This window comes from Crotalus tigris, unplaced genomic scaffold (genome assembly GCF_016545835.1).
Source record: "Crotalus tigris isolate CLP2741 ecotype Arizona unplaced genomic scaffold, ASM1654583v1 scf7180000024167.7108832, whole genome shotgun sequence".
In the NCBI taxonomy this organism is placed as follows: domain Eukaryota; kingdom Metazoa; phylum Chordata; class Lepidosauria; order Squamata; family Viperidae; genus Crotalus; species Crotalus tigris.
Window position 1 is genome coordinate 915,910 of NW_024100417.1, and position 17,483 is coordinate 933,392.

General features: G+C 41.3%; 1 protein-coding gene across 1 annotated transcript; it reads left to right on the forward strand.

Annotated features, from left to right (window-relative positions):
* Positions 1–238: 238 nt before the first annotated feature.
* Positions 239–4,874, forward strand: PIM1 (Pim-1 proto-oncogene, serine/threonine kinase). Its single transcript, XM_039323346.1, has 6 exons — positions 239–498; positions 721–827; positions 993–1,043; positions 1,185–1,551; positions 2,979–3,155; positions 3,551–4,874. The coding sequence occupies exons 1-6, from the start codon at positions 417–419 to the stop codon at positions 3,706–3,708; spliced, it is 942 nt and encodes a 313-aa protein (XP_039179280.1). The 5' UTR covers positions 239–416; the 3' UTR covers positions 3,709–4,874.
* The last annotated feature ends 12,609 nt before the right edge of the window (positions 4,875–17,483 follow it).

Here is a 17,483-nt window from a genome sequence, read left to right on the forward strand (position 1 = left end):
TTCCCCCCCCCCCGCCCACCTCTTTCTCCCCTTCTTTGGCGCCGTTTTCTTCCCGCCACGTCGAGCCTCCTCAGCAGTCCATTCTGACGAAGAGGCCCGGCGCGGGCTGCCAGCTGCAGCAGGGATTGGCCGAAGCAGCACCAGTGGGCGGAGTCTTCCCAGACTGGAGACCTGCCCGCCGGCTCTCCCCGGCTCCACCCCAACTCTGCTCCCTCCCACTTTTACTACAGGCGGCTGAAGCCGGGCCGCCGCGCCACACGGGAGGGAGCAGGCTGGCCCGGCACGACCCCGCCCGCAGCTCCCGCCCGTGCCTAGGAGACGGCAGTTGTGCCGTCGCCGCTGCCGCCGCCTCCTCCTCCGAGACATTGCCGCTGCTGCCAGCCCCAGTCTGCCTGGAACACGCGGACGGGGCGGGGATGTTGCTCTCTAAGATCAATTCACTGGCCCACCTATGCTCGACGCCCGGCGGGGATCTGCACCCCGTCAAGCCGCTGCCAGGTCAGCTGAAAGAGGACGGAACGGAAGAGGGAATGTGGGTGGCGGGAGGCTAGAACCACCAGTCGGGAATGCTCGATGGATGGATGACCTGGAAACACCTTGGTTTAATGAGGCAGGGGCTGGAGTGGGGTTGGCTGGTTTTTTGTTTTTGCTTTGTTTTGAGAGAGGGGCAAGGAAACGTCTGACAGGGTTTAAATGATCTTTCCTTCCTGCTATTTGTAGGAAAGGAAAAGGAATCCCTGGAGAAGCTGTATCAAGTGGGCCCCCTGCTCGGCAGTGGAGGCTTTGGTTCTGTCTACTCAGGCACCAGGCTGGCAGATGGAGCTCCGGTGAGTGATGGGTTTCTAGTAGAGTGTGCCCTCTGGCAGCCTCCATCATTCCCTATTGTTTTTGCCCTTCCCGCCTCCCCAGCACACGCATATATTCTACTTTCTTTAGCATTGGCTGCTATCTGTTACTAATTTTTATTTTCTCCCCCCCCCCTGTATTTGAAGGTGGCCATCAAGCATGTGTCCCGGGACCGGGTTTCTGAATGGGGAGAACTGGTAAGTTGCAGGGAAGGGAGGAACGTTTGGGGTTCTTTACTGTAGAAAGATCTTCACAGTCAATATTGAACGTTGAGGTTCAACTTGTTTTCTTGCTCACGAATCATTTTTTCCTCACCCCTTTTCCCATTCTTTATGCAGCCTGGTGGAACAAGGGTACCCATGGAGATTTTGCTCCTGAAAAAAGTTGGCTCTGGATTTCAAGGGGTGATCCGACTGCTGGATTGGTTTGAAAGACCAGACAGTTTCATTTTGGTTTTGGAAAGGCCAGATCCTGTTCAAGATTTATTTGACTTCATCACAGAACGAGGTGCTCTTCCTGAGGATTTGGCCCGTAGCTTTTTCCGTCAGGTGTTGGAAGCAGTTCGACATTGCCACAGTTGTGGTGTCCTGCACCGGGATATCAAAGATGAGAATATCTTGATTGACTTGAGCAATGGAGAGCTCAAACTTATAGACTTTGGATCTGGAGCACTGCTCAAGGACACAGTGTACACAGATTTTGATGGTTAGTGTTCCTACTTTTCATTCAAAACTGAGCCAGGAAGTTTCATTTCTGAAACATACTGTTCCCTATGTTGTGTTTTAGGTAACTTCACGGCAATAGAACAAGTTCTTCCTGTGATTTTAACAATTTGTCTTTCCTCTGAAATATATTTGATTCTCATTCCCTACATAAAATTGCTCTTGCCCAGAAAACTAATGCCTGTTTGTGGCTAACCTTGACTGCTAATGAGATTGTTTTTCTAGTAAATCCAATGGGCTCACAACCTTACTTAAAAAACGTGACCATAGGAAAGGAAATGCCTTGGGCGGGAAAAATCTATTGCAGATTGTTTTCAAGTTACGATTACTAATTCACCTGCTAGATATAATGGATGTATGCTAAGCTGCATGTAAAATATTCTTGCAATAGTCTTTATATTTTAATGGTAGACTAATTACAAGTCCAAAATAAAAGTGTAGATGTCATGCAAGTTTTCTGTGTAGTAAGACTGAAGAAAAGTTTTTGTATTTTGTCCTTTCCTGTGATGCCTGAGTATGAAGCCTAGAGGAAAAGGTTACTGTTAAAAAAAAAAGCTGTATTTGCAGACTCACTAAATTAATCATTGTAATAGGGAAGCTGAATGTGAAATTTAATCTACGGTAGGAGTGATCACTTTAAAATAACCTCACTTTAGGGCTAGAAATGCAAATATATGTCTTTTGAAAGCAAGTTTGTAGTGATGGAGATTTAAGCATTAATATTAGAATAGAAATATGATCTGCTTGTGCATTCAAACCGTTCCCATAAAACAAAACAAACTGCTTGTGTTGCTAACAGACTCATGAAGCCGTTTACTTCAAAAATCACTGCTGGCTTGCAGCTTGTTTGTGTTTTTTGGTCTTGGTTCCCAAATGGCATGCGCTGCCTTGAATTTTTTGTTTTGTTTTGTTTTTAATTTAACGGTTAACAACCAGGAAAGGGTTTGTTGCCTTCTTTCGGGTGCTTTCCCAAGCTTCTAGTGCCCCCTTGTGGATTATGAGGTATCTTTTTACAACTTAAAGTTTGTAAACAACAATCACGTGGATGGAAACCAGACAAGCAGCTCTGACCTCAGTATCCTTGCTTCCTGCCAGGAGAGGGAGGAGGAGGGAGAGATCAAGCACTACAACAAAGACATGTTAGACAAGAGGTTTCTGGCATTGCGTTTACAAGCTGCAGTCTAAGTTTCTTTAAAAGGAACTTTTATACCATTTGCCTATATCTTAAAGATGAAATACATACTAATCTTTTCATGGTTGGAAATTAGATCTTTTTTAATTTCTGTGCCTTTTGATTAGTGTCCATGGAGACTGTCTAAATTTATACCTATACATCTAACTATAAGATTTAAGAGTACTTGTTTATGAATTTTGTAATTTCTTTAATTTTCTTGATCTATCTGTTTTCAGGCACTCGAGTTTATAGTCCTCCAGAATGGATCAGATATCATAGATATCATGGCAGATCTGCTGCTGTCTGGTCACTTGGGGTATTACTCTATGATATGGTGTGTGGGGATATTCCTTTTGAGCATGATGAAGAGATTATAAAAGGCCAGGTCTATTTTCGTCAAAGGATTTCTTCAGGTAAGTGTTTATTTGGTGTGAGTGAAATTCTATCTGGAATGCTGATCACAAATAACTTGTTTGGTATATTGGATAAGCAGTAAGCAATAATATGCAAGTTCCACTATCACATAAAGCAACATCTTAGAATTTGAGTTTTTGTTGACTGCCTTTAGCCAAGGCTTAGAAGCTAGCATTCCTGAAAACCCAATCTAAGAAATTTTGATTTTATATAACCTTGGCAAAGTAATAAAGCATGGGTGAATTGATGTTTCAGCTTCAACAGTTTCAGCTATGTAAAGCAATCTCATTTTATTAAATAACCCATGGAGATTTTGCAGCAGCATTTATAATGTTCCACTTTGTAGATGTTCTTCACCAGTGGACCTTTGCTAATTTTGTACTTTCTTTTGTAGAGTGTCAGCATCTCATTAAGTGGTGTTTGGCTCTAAGGCCTTCTGACAGGCCATCATTTGAAGATCTTCTAAATCATTCTTGGATGCAAGATGTTCTCCTGCCTCAGGAAACAGCTGAGATCCACTTGCACAGTCTAATTCAAGAATCTAGCAAATAGTCTGTCTCATCCTTCTGAGGAGCACAACAAAATTTTGCCGTATTTGATCTGGTGGAGTGAAGACTTTTACAGAAATGTGACTCATCTTTTTCCAGATACAGGCTGCCTGATGACTTTCTAAGTCTGAAGAAACCCATCTCTTGGAGGAGAGCGGACTTGTTGTTTGGGAGCCTGACTTATAAATCTTCTCACCACTAGATGAATATTAGACAAGCTGAATCCTAGAATATGAAATGAGTGATGCAAAGAACTAGAGGAGATGTTTGGTACAAGAGAAGGGAAAGAGTTAGTGATTTGGACCGGCCACCTTCCTTCACTGTGTTGCTACTACCATGTTCTGAGTGCCTTCAATTGCAAACAGCTGTGCTGGGGGGAAATACTTGAACATTTCTTCACTGCTGCTTTCTCACAGATTTACCTGTCTTATAATTTATTTCAGTTTCAAAAGAACTACTTCAGAATGAGGGAGATAATATTAGCAACCCTAATTGCTGTCCAGCATAAACTCTTGTGTTTGCTTTTGCTGCCTTTGAACATGAAGGCATCCTCTAGTGCACAAACAATGCAACTGTAAACTGTAAATTTGTACAGAATACAAGAACAAAAATTGGTGTACAGAAGATTGTAGTTATAATATTTTTACTTCAGTGTTTTTTAATTTATTTCTAAGGTTTTAAAAATTGAATATCCTAACTGGCAGGATTTTATTTATTTTATTTATAAATCATGCAAATTCTTGGCATACACCTCACTGCTATAGCTGTTGACCTGTTCTGCTATGTTGCTCCTACTTTTTCATATTCTCAGAAATCCTTCTTTGGTTATCTTCTGCCTTTTTGTTTGGTATCTTGCTTCTGTATGGAACAGCTGACTGCCCTTCCCCATTACCTGTAAATATTTCCAACTGTTGCTGTTCAGCCTCTCCATATATTTGAGACTTGTTTTTACTAGTGTTGATGGGGAGGATATGTATAGATAGCATGTGTATATAGTGCTGTACTATGAAAGGGAGCAAGATGTCCTAGACTTCAACACTGTCAAACTTGTTTAAGTATTTTGGTGTGTAGTCTGCTGTTTTTTTTTTAAATAGCTAATACTGTACAGGGAATTCAAAAATGCTATTTTTTTAATACATGCTGTTTTAAATAAAAAATTGAATCACTTGATTTAATCAGTCTACTGGATATTTAATGGTCATGTGTCTCACATTCAGTTGTTTAAAAACACTAACTGTACAGTACAGTAAATCACTGATATTCCTCTGCCTATAAACTCAGCAAAAAACAATGTTTGCCTATGATTATATTTCAGATATAAATTGCCTTGGCTACAATATTTAGTTTCTATTGCAATATCTCACACTATACATGAAATCAAACCTGATATCTAATCTAAAGTTCTGCAGTACTTCTTTGAGTTTAAGATTGCCATTATAGAACTTATAGATTTTTCTTCTCTTTGTATAGAATTTTGACCCTGGATGGTCAACATCTTGAGTGGCAGCAGGAATAATAGCATGTAAGAAAGGCCTTGGACAGCCAACAGAATACCACCAGACAGAAATTTAGATAGAAGTTAATTTCTTCAATTTATCTGCTGCTCAGTTCTGAAAACAATGGTTTCCAATAGTAAAACCAACAGGGAAAATGTACCCAAAGCCTAATGACAATTTATTATATGTTCTTGTTATGATAAATGGATTGTTTACAATAAATGAATTATCTTATAAATGGGCATTCAAAGACAAGTCCTGTGTTTTTGGCGCTGGGTCTCATTAAACAATGGGATTAAAGTTTGTTGTGAAACTTGCCTAAATTTGTAAGTAGTAATATATTTACTGATAATTTTTCATCTTCATTATCTGAAGCTCCTCTCTTGCTATTTGTTCTAAAACAGATCAGGAGTTTTCTTGATTATGGATGTTGGTTGTGGTTCAGAATTCCTATAACGCTTGATTTGTTCTTCATGCTATCATTTACTCATGCAAATTCACAAAAATCATTGGCAGCATTTACATTCCAACAACTTTAAAAAGTATAAATTTCTAAAAATGGACAGGACTATAATAGCTTAGAAAAATATGTTTTTTCTTTGCTGGGTTAACTCATTGGCCAGTTAATAGCATCACAACCTTACAGGAAGCACTTATTATTTATTTTCTAAATAGTAATCAAAACACAACTTTTTCAATTTCTTGCTTTCCCAGTTGTATTTGGGTACTTTAATATACAACTTAATATTACTTTAAATGATTTATAGTTCTAAGAACTGCACATTGGTTTTATTTAGAAATATTCTTAAATGTGCTATCTGAAGTTAAGAATAAATTCTTACTGGGGTTGACTACTTAGTAAGAGCACTGAATCAAATGACAGAAGAATGCAATCTTCCCTGCCATTTTCCTTCTCTAAATTGCATCCAGGCAGGATTATTTTAGTTACAATTATAGCCCCTGGGTACTGTATATGTTTACATTTGTAAATGATGATAATTGAACTTTGGATCTATCCCCTTAAAATAAACGAAACAAAACTATATACACTATGTAGCAGCTTAATTGCTTTAGCAATGAAGAGTAATGTTCTTTCCTACACAATATGGATGACATCAAGAATTTATACACATTTAAGCTTATAAACATTCTTTTGTTTCAATAAATGCTTATGAAAAATCTTCCTACAGTGCAAACAGCAAAACCAGGAAATCAAGAGGTACGAAAGCAGATTCATTTATGGCAATTTCCTTCTGTCTGATTTCTTTTTATTATTAAGATTATGGCTATCTGTGGAGTTTTTGTATGAATAAACAACATGTATCCTTCGGACTTCCAATTCATTTTGGCAATGCCAGCTACACTATTTGAACTATATGTTATGTAAAATGTGCATGAGTTTACATCAGCTGAACAGAAGAATACTAATTCCCATGAGTCTGCGTGATAAGGCTGGTTACAGAAAGTGTACAACAAATATTGTACATGGCTGTCATGCTGTATTGCCTGAAATGCTCTTCAAAGAATAGTTTGCCAGGTACCTGTTTTATTATCTTTTGATATTGAGCAAAACTTTAAAATATCTTTTATATTTCTATTGCTATACTATTTTTTAATTTCAATTTCACCTCTTTCATCATTCTTGGATTTTCTTCTGATATCATTTTTATCTTCTGCTGCTTCTAATAGGCTTGATAATATGAGAGGAAACTACATATGTAGCATCTTTAACAGGTGTCATGTAGTGTATTCGATCCTCCTGTGCCCACCCTACGCTATCATATCCTCTCTGGCTGCCAGTATTAAGAAAAGCAAGGGTCTAATTTACTTGGTGATTGAGCTGATTCCAGAGGACTCTGTCAACTTACTTAGGCATCATAGAACCAAGAATATCAACCCTGTCAAGCATCTTAGCTATCTCTGTGTTCCAGAATTCACCCAGACTAGCTACAGGATTGCCTGCTTTATTATGGAGAAAATACCAAGCACTCACTATAACCAAATTATCTGGGGTGGACCAACTTAGGTTTGTCTCCCTTACAGAGGTCAGCAATGGGCATTAGTTTAGTCCAGGGCTTTTCAACCAGTGGTACAGGTACCACCTGTGGTACATTGGCACCTGGCAGGTGGTACGCGACCATCCTAGAAAAGTAGTAGCGGGGGAGGGGAATGAGCTGAACAGATGGCAGCACTGCACAAGCCTGAGCAAGAGATGGCTGGAGCTGCAGGGCTGTCAGGGCTCAGCGGAAGTGCCAGGATCAGTGCTGCTTTCCAGCTGATCTTCGGGTCTGTCAGGGCCCAGTGGAAGCGCCAGTATCAGCGCCAGGCTCCAGCTGGAGCTCGGCGTTGATCCTGGCACGTCTACTGAGCCCAGAAGAAGCACCGATCAGCTGGAATGTTGCAGCATCTCCAGGGTCTTGTGATTTACATTCAGATGCTTGGCATCTGATTCATACTTATGACGGTCACAGTGTCCCAGGGTCATGTGAAGTAACCAAAACCTGCTGCAACCACCCAGCAGAAGGGGGGAATAAAAACCAAACATCCCCCCACCCCACCCCCATTGCCAATCCTCAACAGAAATGCTCACAACAATGAAAACCTCGGACAGGAGGAAGAGCACCGCCGGGCGGGCAGGCAGGTGTCTTGCTCGGCTGTGGTTTGGGGGGCACTTTTTTTCAGTGCCATTGTAACTTCAAACAGTCATTAAGTGAGCTGTTGTAAGTCGAGGACTACCTGTACTTTATCACTTTTTTCCTTTTTTTTTTGATCATCAAGTTTTTGACACCTTGCTAGCAACTGGTGGTACTCGGATATTGCCATATCCTAACAGTGGTACAATGGGTGAAAAGGTTGAAAAGCCCTGGTCTAGTCTCCCAAGATAGTTATCTAGCCATGACAAGGGGTTCTTAATGTTCCCCATTCTCAGATCACAAAGTAGCTGCTCTGAAGTGAATACCAAGCCCAATGTGTGCCCCTCCCCCATATAATTGTTTTTTTTTTTCTTTGAAAAGTTTCGCTTCTCATTCAAGAAGCCTCTTCAGTTCTGATATATACTTATGTCCATATCATACAGAAATATATAGAACTGACATTCATTGGAACCCGTTATATCTGTGTATTCTCCTTGACCCCATTATTTATCTACATTTATTTTAAGATTTATTATGGTGTGGCAGGACTCAAATTGACGAGTTTCTGACTCATTTCAAGTAATAGGAATATGTGATGCTAACATTCTACTTAGTATTTCTATTGTTGTCCTAATGGGATCTACAGTGAACCCAAGAGAAATAGTCCTTTCCAATTCTAATCATGCTGGCAAGAAGCAGCAATTTTTTAAAATACGAATTATAGTTTATGTTTGCATGCATATACAAGAAATGTATGTATTATGATTAAACTATGATTAGATATTTGCTGTTTGTTACACTGAAACTGATGTTAATAGTCTTGACAAGATTTCCAATGTGTTTTGTAAGTTCTATCCTTATGTGTACTCCTTTGGCAAGGATACAGCAAAGGAATATGTAGTCAAAATAAATGATGGATCTCCAAACCCTAGGCTGCAACACAGTACCGGGCCGTGGCCTATTTGCACCTGGATTGTGTGAGCAGCAGGCTGGTGCGCACACACGTGTGCAGTTCGACTTATATATGTGCATGCCAGCCAGCCGCTTGTGCTGCCCAGTTCCTCTCTCCTCCCCTGCCAAGCTGCCAAGTTGCAAAAGTTGGGAACTGCTGTCCTAATTCACTTGGAACTTTCTCTGCAGGAAGGAAAAGGCACAATTCCCAAACCTATTCCCAGTTTCTCTCAGGAAAATATAGCGCATTCAATGAAGTACCTTTAGTATTGTATATTATGTAAATATAGTAGGGTATTAAGGATAATTAAATCTAAGTCCTTTCTGCATAAGATTTCCAAGTTCCAGACCTTTTAGTAATGTTTAAAAAGCAAACAAAGTGGAGGTAATCTTTATAAGAATTAGCATCCTAGGTTGTGCTTCACTTTTTGTTTGGGTAGATACCAGCAGAGCTTGAATGATTGGTTCAAATCTAGTCACACCCCTGCTACTTGAGCAATGTGAAAATGTATACCAGCACAGCCAGTCCTTTGTAAAAGAAGTCTTTGAAGAAAGCCTGGGAAGTATGTGAGAACAAAATGTAGACCTGCACAGTCAACTCTCCTCCACAGAAAATAAATAAAAACGACTGCTTTGTTATTAGCTATCTGTTTGCCACCTACAAAGACAATAGATTATGGTTCCTCCCACAGACAGATGTACAGATTGGATGTTGGCACTTTTATCCACCTATCCAGTTCTTCCCAAGGATATGGAATAGGCAAATGTTGACATTTGATGATGTTTGAGATGTCACAGATGTAAGCTGTTCTGAGTAAAGCTGCCTTTTGCAGTTAACTGGTGGTGAATTAGTGGTGGTGAATTAGCAGGTGGTGTTCAAGTGGTGCTTCCATTGTTTTCAGATTGCACTCAAGGCACTTATTAGTATTGGTACTACTTGTGCTTTTTTTTTTTTTGCTATAGTCATTTTATTTCTATTTTCAGGTCTCTGTATGTTGTTATCTTCTCCAGTTCCTTCTCTTCTATTCTGCTGTCTCCAGGTACTGCCATGTCCACTATCTAGATTTTTTTGCCTTTCTTATCAATAATTGTTAAGTCTGGGTGTTATGCAGCAGGTACCTGTCTGTTTGAATTCTAAAGTCCCAGAACAATTTAGCTTCTTTATTTTCTATGACTTTCTCTACCAGTTCTTGCTTGTAGGCAAATTGCACCACCTACTGCCCACTTGTAGGAAGGATAAACTAGTTCTCGCATCATCATTATTATTTTGTCAACCACAGGACATTTTAGTTGAACTTTTTAAGGGGGCCAGCTTCTTTTTGAATTGGAGGGCACTAGATAAGTCACTCTAGGGAGAAGGAAGATTCACTTATTAGTTCAAGACAGTTCTTATCTTATTTGCTACATACTCCATTTCTCCTCACATATGTTCATACTGCCTTTACCACATTTGCCCTTGCTACATTTGGCAATCAAACTCCAATTTGATACTAACATAAATCATTTTAAAATTAAAACTATATGCTTTTCTAAATCAATAAATGTACAATAACTATTATTTCTGTCACATTCATAATTTTCTCAAGGATCTACTGAAGGGCAAAACCTGTTCCACATATACTGTACTATCTACCTAGCATAAAGCCACATTGCACTTTCAAAATTCTGTATGGATTCCCATTTCTTTGTCCGCTAAAAATCATTAATTCAGAAACAGGAAAAGTATTTTATAGAAAAATTAATTATTTTGAGGGAAATATGTTTTGCCCTTCCTTCCTGTACTCTGTCCATACTGAGAATTGAAGTTCAAAAAATGTAAGAAGCCAAGGGTTGCCCAACAGTACTGTAAATTGTATTTACCACATACAGTGGGGCAAAAAAGTATTTAGTCAGCCACCAATTGTGCAAGTTCTCCCACTTAAAAAGATGAGAGAGGCTTGTAATTGTCATCATAGGTAGACCTCAACTATGAGAGACAAAATGAGAAAACAAATCCAGACAATCACATTGTCTGATTTGGAAAGAATTTATTTGCAAATTATGATGGAAAATAAGTATGTGGTCACCTACAAACAAGCAATATTTTTGACTCTCACAGACCTGTAACTTTTTCTTTAAGAGGCTCCTCTCTCCTCCACTTATTACCTGTATTAATGGCACCTGTTTGAACTTGTTATCAGTATAAAAGACACCTGTCCACAACCTCAAACAGTCACACTCAAAACTCCACTATGGTGAAGACCAAAGAGCTGTCGAAGGACACCAGAAACAAAATTGTAGACCTGCACCAGGCTGGGAAGACTGAATCTGCAATAGGCAAGCAGCTTGGTGTGAAGAAATCAACTGTGGGAGCAATAATTAGAAAATGGAAGACATACAAGACCACTGATAATCTCCCTCAATCTGGGACTCCACGCAAGATCTCACCCCGTGGGGTCAACATGATCACAAGAACGGTGAGCAAAAATCCCAGAACCACATAGGGGGACCTAGTGAATGACCTGCAGAGAGCTGGGACCAACGTAACAAAGGCAAATATCAGTAACACAGTACACCGCCAGGGACTCAGATCCTGCAGTGCCAGACATGTCCCCCTGCTTAAGCCAGTACATGTCCGGGCCCGTCTGAAGTTTGCTAGAGAGCATTTGGATGATCCAGAAGAGGATTGGGAGAATATCCTATGGTCAGATAAAACCGAAGTAGAACTTTTCAGTAGAAACACAACTCGTCGTGTTTGGAGGAGAGAGAATGCTGAGTTGCATCCAACTGTGAAGCAGGGGGGTGGCAACATCATGCTTTGGGGCTGTTTCTCTGCAAAGGGACCAGGACGACTGATCCGTGTACAGGAAAGAATGAATGGGGCCATGTATCGTGAGATTTTGAGTGCAAAGCTCCTTCCATCAGCAAGGGCATTGAAGATGAAGTGTGGCTGGGTCTTTCAGCATGACAATGATCCCAAACACACCGCCCGGGCAATGAAGGAGTGGCTTCGTAAGAAGCATTTCAAGGTCCTGGAGTGGCCAAGCCAGTCTCCAGATCTCAACCCCATAGAAAACCTTTGGAGGGAGTTGAAAGTCCGTGTTGCCCAGCGACAGCCCCAAAACATCACTGCTCTAGAGGAGATCTGCATGGAGGAATGGGCCAACATACCAGCAACAGTGTGTGCCAACCTTGTGAAGACTTACAGAAAACGTTTGACCTCTGTCATTGCCAACAAAGGATATATAACAAAGTATTGAGATGAACTTTTGATATTGACCAAATATAAGGTGACCAACTTTTTTACAATGAAAAGGAAGACACAAATAAATAGAAGAAAAAAATGTTGTAAAAGCTGGCTCAGCCCATGGAAGGTCAACTGCCCGCCGCGCCCCCACCCGCAGCCGCCCTGCCAGCACCGCTGTCCTGCTGTGTAGATCGGGCCCCGCGGCTCCCAAAGCACCAGCTGCGCCGGCTCCAGCCCTGGGAGGGCAGCCCGCCGTCGACACACCCCGCTTGCAGCCACCCCGCCAGCACCACCACCCACCCTGCACAGCCCCGTGTAGAGTGGGCCCTGCAGCTCCCACAGCATGGGGGGCAGCCGGCCGCTGCCATCCCTCACACCCCCTCCCACAGCACTCCCGCTGCCCCTGCCTCTTCCATCCGCCACCCGCAGCCATTATTGCCCTAGCAGAGCTGAAGATCAAGAGAAACTTACCGCTCCAGTCTCCTCCAGGTATCTTCGGAACTAACTAAGAGATGGTGTAGTTGGGTAGCAGGAGTGGTACTAAGTTCCTGCCAATTCGCCTTCACTGCAGACAACTTGCATGTGCAAAGTTTGCCGGCCAGGTGTTTTGGCGCACTCAGCAGCAATTCCTATTGGCTTTCGAAAGCCAATAGGGGGAGTAGCATAGCTCATATAAAAGTTAAAAAAAAACACCAAAAAAAGGTGCCAGAACGCCGTTCTGAGCGTTCTATGAGGAAAAAAAAACCCTGCAGATTAGTCTTCAAATATCAAAAAGGAGGACATGTAGGAGGACACTTTTCAAGGGAGGACAGAACTTACAAAAGGAGGACTGTCCTCCCTAAAGGAGGACGGTTGGTCACTTTACCAAATACTTATTTTCCACCATAATTTGCAAATAAATTCTTTCCAAATCAGACAATGTGATTGTCTGGTTTTGTTTTCTCATTTTGTCTCTCGTAGTTGAGGTCTACCTATGATGACAATTACAGGCCTCCCTCATCTTTTTAAGTGGGAGAACTTGCACAATTGGTGGCTGACTAAATACTTTTTTGCCCCACTGTAACTTTTTTTTTACAGTACATCCTAACAAAGGGAAAAAAAAACAATTGTAAGGAAATGATTCCAAAAGATTACTTACCGTATTTTCCGACATATAAGGCGACCCGCCGTATAAGACGACCCCTGACTTTGGTGCCGATTTCCATCCTTTAGAAAGTCGTCTTATACACCGGAAAATACGGTACCTAATCCTACAATTTACATTTCTTCTGTAAATAACCCATGTATTGTATTTATTATAAAAACATAAGACTGTGTGGGTTTGATATAAAAAAAGCAAATTAGTTGATCTAAATTAAGCATTCAGCAATAAAATATTCCCATTGTGTGTTCAATATAGATAGTCCTTGACTTATGATCACAATTGTGAAAAACGGTCGTAAGTCACTTTTTACAGTGCTGCTGTAACTTTGAACAGTCTCTAAATGAACTGTTGTAAATCGAGGATTACCTGTATATGTGTACATTAAACTGCTTCACATGTTATAAAAGGTTTTTTCCTCCACTAAAATCTCTCCTCCTGATTTTTCAGAGATACCTCTAGTATGATTATAGACTGGAAACAGAATAGCGATCCTGCCCTAATTAACTAATGCACCAATCATTTCCTTAACCTTTTTCTTGTTTCTTACATGTTAAAAAAGCTTCTTTCAACATGTAAGAAACAAAAAAAAAAGTTAAAGAAATGATTGGTCCATTTATGGGAGAAAATGGCAAAAAGGTGACAAGCAGCAGGGAGAAAACAGAACTATTTAACTCAGTTTTTGCATCCATCTTTACACAAAGGACAAAAACAGTCCAACCTATCAAAAACAGTATCGTAAAAAACAGATTAGAAACACGTTAAGATAGGCAAGAAAATGGTAAGTGAGCACTTGTTCACCCTAGACGAGTTCAAATCATAGGACCAGATGGATTACACGCCAAGGTTCTCAAGGAACTGGCAGATGTGATCTCAGAACCATTGAACTATATCTTTCAAAGATCCTGGAGCACTGGGGAACTACCAGAAGAATGGAAAAGAGCTGATGTAGTTCCCATCTTCAAAAAAGGGGGAAAAAATGGATCCAGGAAACTACAGACCTATCAGCTTGATCTCAATACCTGGGAAGTTTCTGGAAAAGATAATCAAGCAACGAATCATCGAACACCTATTTTTTATTTTATTTTTAAAATTTATAAACCGCCCCACTCCTGCAGGACTCCGGGCGGCTAACAATAAAAACACCATATAACATGACAAAACAAACAATACAATAACAGTCATCCAGGGGTCAGATTTTATAAACCCCAGGCCTGCCAGAAAAGCCAGGTCTTAAGCAGCTTGCGGAAAACCAACAGGGTGGGAGCGGTCCTAATCTCCGGGAGGGAGATGGTTCCAAGACGTGGGCGCCATCACAGAGAAAGCCCTCCCCCGTGGCCCCGCCAAATGGCACTGCTTGGCCGACGGGACCTGAAGGAGGCCCAGCCTGTGGGATCTAACTGGACGAAGGGAACTATGAGGTAGTAGGCGGTCTCGCAAATAGCCTGGCCCTGAGCCATATAGAGCCATATAGACCTAGAGGCAAACAAAGTCATTACCAAAAGACAACATGGGTTAGTCAAAAAAAGATCATGCCAGACAAATCTTACTGCATTCTTTGACCAAGTGACAAAACTAGTGGACCAGAGGAATGCTGTGGATATAATTGACTTGGACTTCAGTAAGGCATTTGACAAAGTAGACCACAACCTACTACTTGAGAAGATAGAAAAATGCGGGTTAGACAACATCACCACCAGATGGATCCATAGCTGGCTGACCGGCCATACTCAGTGTGTGGTCCTCAATGGAACCACATCTACATGGAGGGAAGTGTGTAGTGGGGTGCCCCAGGGCTCTGTTCTGGGCCCAGTGCTCTTCAACATCTTCATCAATGATCTGGATGAGGGGATAGATGGGGAACTCATCAAATTTGCAGACAACACCAAGCTGGCAGGAATAGCCAATACTCCAGAAGACAGGCTTAGGATACAGGAGGATCTGGACAGACTTGAACACTGGGCGCTATCTAACAAAATGAAATTCAATGGTGAAAAAAGTAAGCTTCTACATTTAGGCAAGAAAAACCAAATGTACAGCTATAGTATAGGAGGTACCTTGCTCAATAGTAGTAACTGTGAGAAGGATCTCGGAGTCCTAGTGGACAATCTTTTAAATATGAGCCAGCAGTGTGCTGCAGCTGCCAAACAAGCCAACACAGTGCTAGGCTGCATTAACAGAGGGATAGAATCAAGATCACGTGAAGTATTAATACCATTTTACAATGCCTTGGTAAGGCCACACTTGGAATACTGCATCCAGTTTTGGTCACCATGATGTAAAAAAGATGTTGAGACTCTAGAAAGAATACAGAGAAGAGCAACAAAGATGATTAGGGGACTGGAGGCTAAAACATATAAGGAACAGTTGCTGAATTTGAGTATGTCTAGTTTAATGAAGAGAAGGACGAGGGGGGACATGATAACAGTGTTCCAATATCTCAGGGGCTGTCACAAAGAAGAGGGAGTCAAGCTATTTTCCAAAGCGCCTGAAGGCAGGACAAGAAGCAACAGGTGGAAACTAACCAAAGAAAGAAGCGACCTAGAATTAAGGAGAAACTTCCTGACAGTTAGAACAATTAACCAGTGGAACAACCTGCCTCCAGAAGCGGTGAATGCGCCAACACTGGAAGTTTTTAAGAAGAAATTGGACAGCCATTTGTCCGAAATGGTATAGGGTTCCTGCCTGAGCACGAGGTTGGACTAGATGACCTCCAAGGTCCCTTCCAACTTTATCACTATTATTATTATTAGGGGACTGGAAGCTAAAACATATAGGGAACAGTTGCTGGAATTGGGTATGTCTAGTTTAATGAAGAGAAGGACTAGGGATGAATGATAGCAGTGTTCCGATATCTCAGGGGTTGCAACAAAGAAGAGAGAGTCAAGCTATTCTCCAAAGCACCTGAAGGCAGGACAAGAAGCAATGATGGAAACTAATCAAAGAGAGAAGCAACCTAGAACTAAGGAGAAATTTCCTGACAGAACAATTAGTGGAAGAACCTGCCTCCAGAAGTTGTGAATGCTCCAACACTGGAAGTTTTTAAGAAGAGACTAGACAGCCATTTGTCTGAAATGGTATAGGATTTCCTGCCTGAGTAAGGGGTTGGATTAGATGGAAATGGTATAGGATTTCCTGCCTGAGTAAGGGGTTGGATTAGATGACCTCCAAGGTCACTTCCAACTTTTACTATTTTTATTTTTATATTATTATGGATCATCACAGTCAGCCAGATGTTCAGATTGGATTTGGCATTTTGTCTACCTATCGAGTCCTTACCAAGGACCTGGGATAGGTAGGTGTGGATGTTTGATGGTATTACAGATATCGTCGCAGGATGGAAGCAGTTCCTAGTAAGGCTGCCTTTTGCAATTGACTAATAGCGAATTTGTCAATGCCAATGGTGTTCAAGTGGTGCTCCAGTTGTTTTGGGATTGCACCCAAGGCGCCTATTACTATTGGTACTACCCTTGCTTGCTTTTGCCACAGTTGCTGCAGGGTTAGACAAAGAGAGACGGGGCTGGGAGGGCCTGGGTTTTGCGGCCTCTGAGGAGGTAATGCTACATTATTATTATCGATCATCGCACAGTCAGCCAGATGTTCAGACTGGATTTGGCATTTTGTCTACCTATCGAGTCCTTACCCAGGACCTGGGATAGGCAGATGTGGATGTTTGATGGTATTACAGATATCGTCGCAGGATGGAAGCAGTTCCTAATAAGGCCGCCTTTTGCAATTGACTAATAGCGAATTTGTCAATGCCAATGGTGTTCAAGTGGTGCTCCAGTTGTTTTGGGATTGCACCCAAGGAGCCTATGACTATTGGTACTACCCTTGCTTGCTTTTGCCACAGTCTTTCTATTTCTATTTGTAGGTCTTTGTATTTTGTTATCTTCTCCAGTTCTTTCTCGTCTATTCTGCTGTCTCCAGGCACTGCCACGTCCACTATCCAGACTTTTTTGTCTTTCTTATCGACAATTGTTAAGTCTGGGGTGTTATGTTGCAGGTGCTTGTCTGTTTGAATTCTGAAGTCCCAGAGCAGTTTAATTTTATCATTTTCTATGACTTTCTCTATTTTATGATCCCACCAGTTTTTGCTTACAGGCAAATGATATTTTTTGCAGATCTTCCAATGCACCATTGTTGCTACTTTGTCATGCCGCTGCTTGTAATCAGTCTGTGCAATCTTCTTGCAACAGCTTACCAAGTGGTCCACTGTTTCTTCAGCTTCTTTGCATAGGCGGCACTTACTGTCTGTTGCTGTCTTCTCAATTTTGACTTTGTATGCATTTGTTCTTAAGGCTTGGTCTTGTGCAGCCAGAATTAGTCCCT

Excerpts from the sequence above, each read along its gene's own strand:
- PIM1 (XM_039323346.1), top strand. The coding sequence starts at position 417 with ATGTTGCTCTCTAAGATCAATTCACTGGCCCACCTATGCTCGACGCCC. Across the intron at positions 828-992 it reads GGCTGGCAGATGGAGCTCCG|GTGGCCATCAAGCATGTGTC; the intron begins GTGAGTGATGGG and ends CTGTATTTGAAG. Across the intron at positions 1,552-2,978 it reads AGTGTACACAGATTTTGATG|GCACTCGAGTTTATAGTCCT; the intron begins GTTAGTGTTCCT and ends ATCTGTTTTCAG.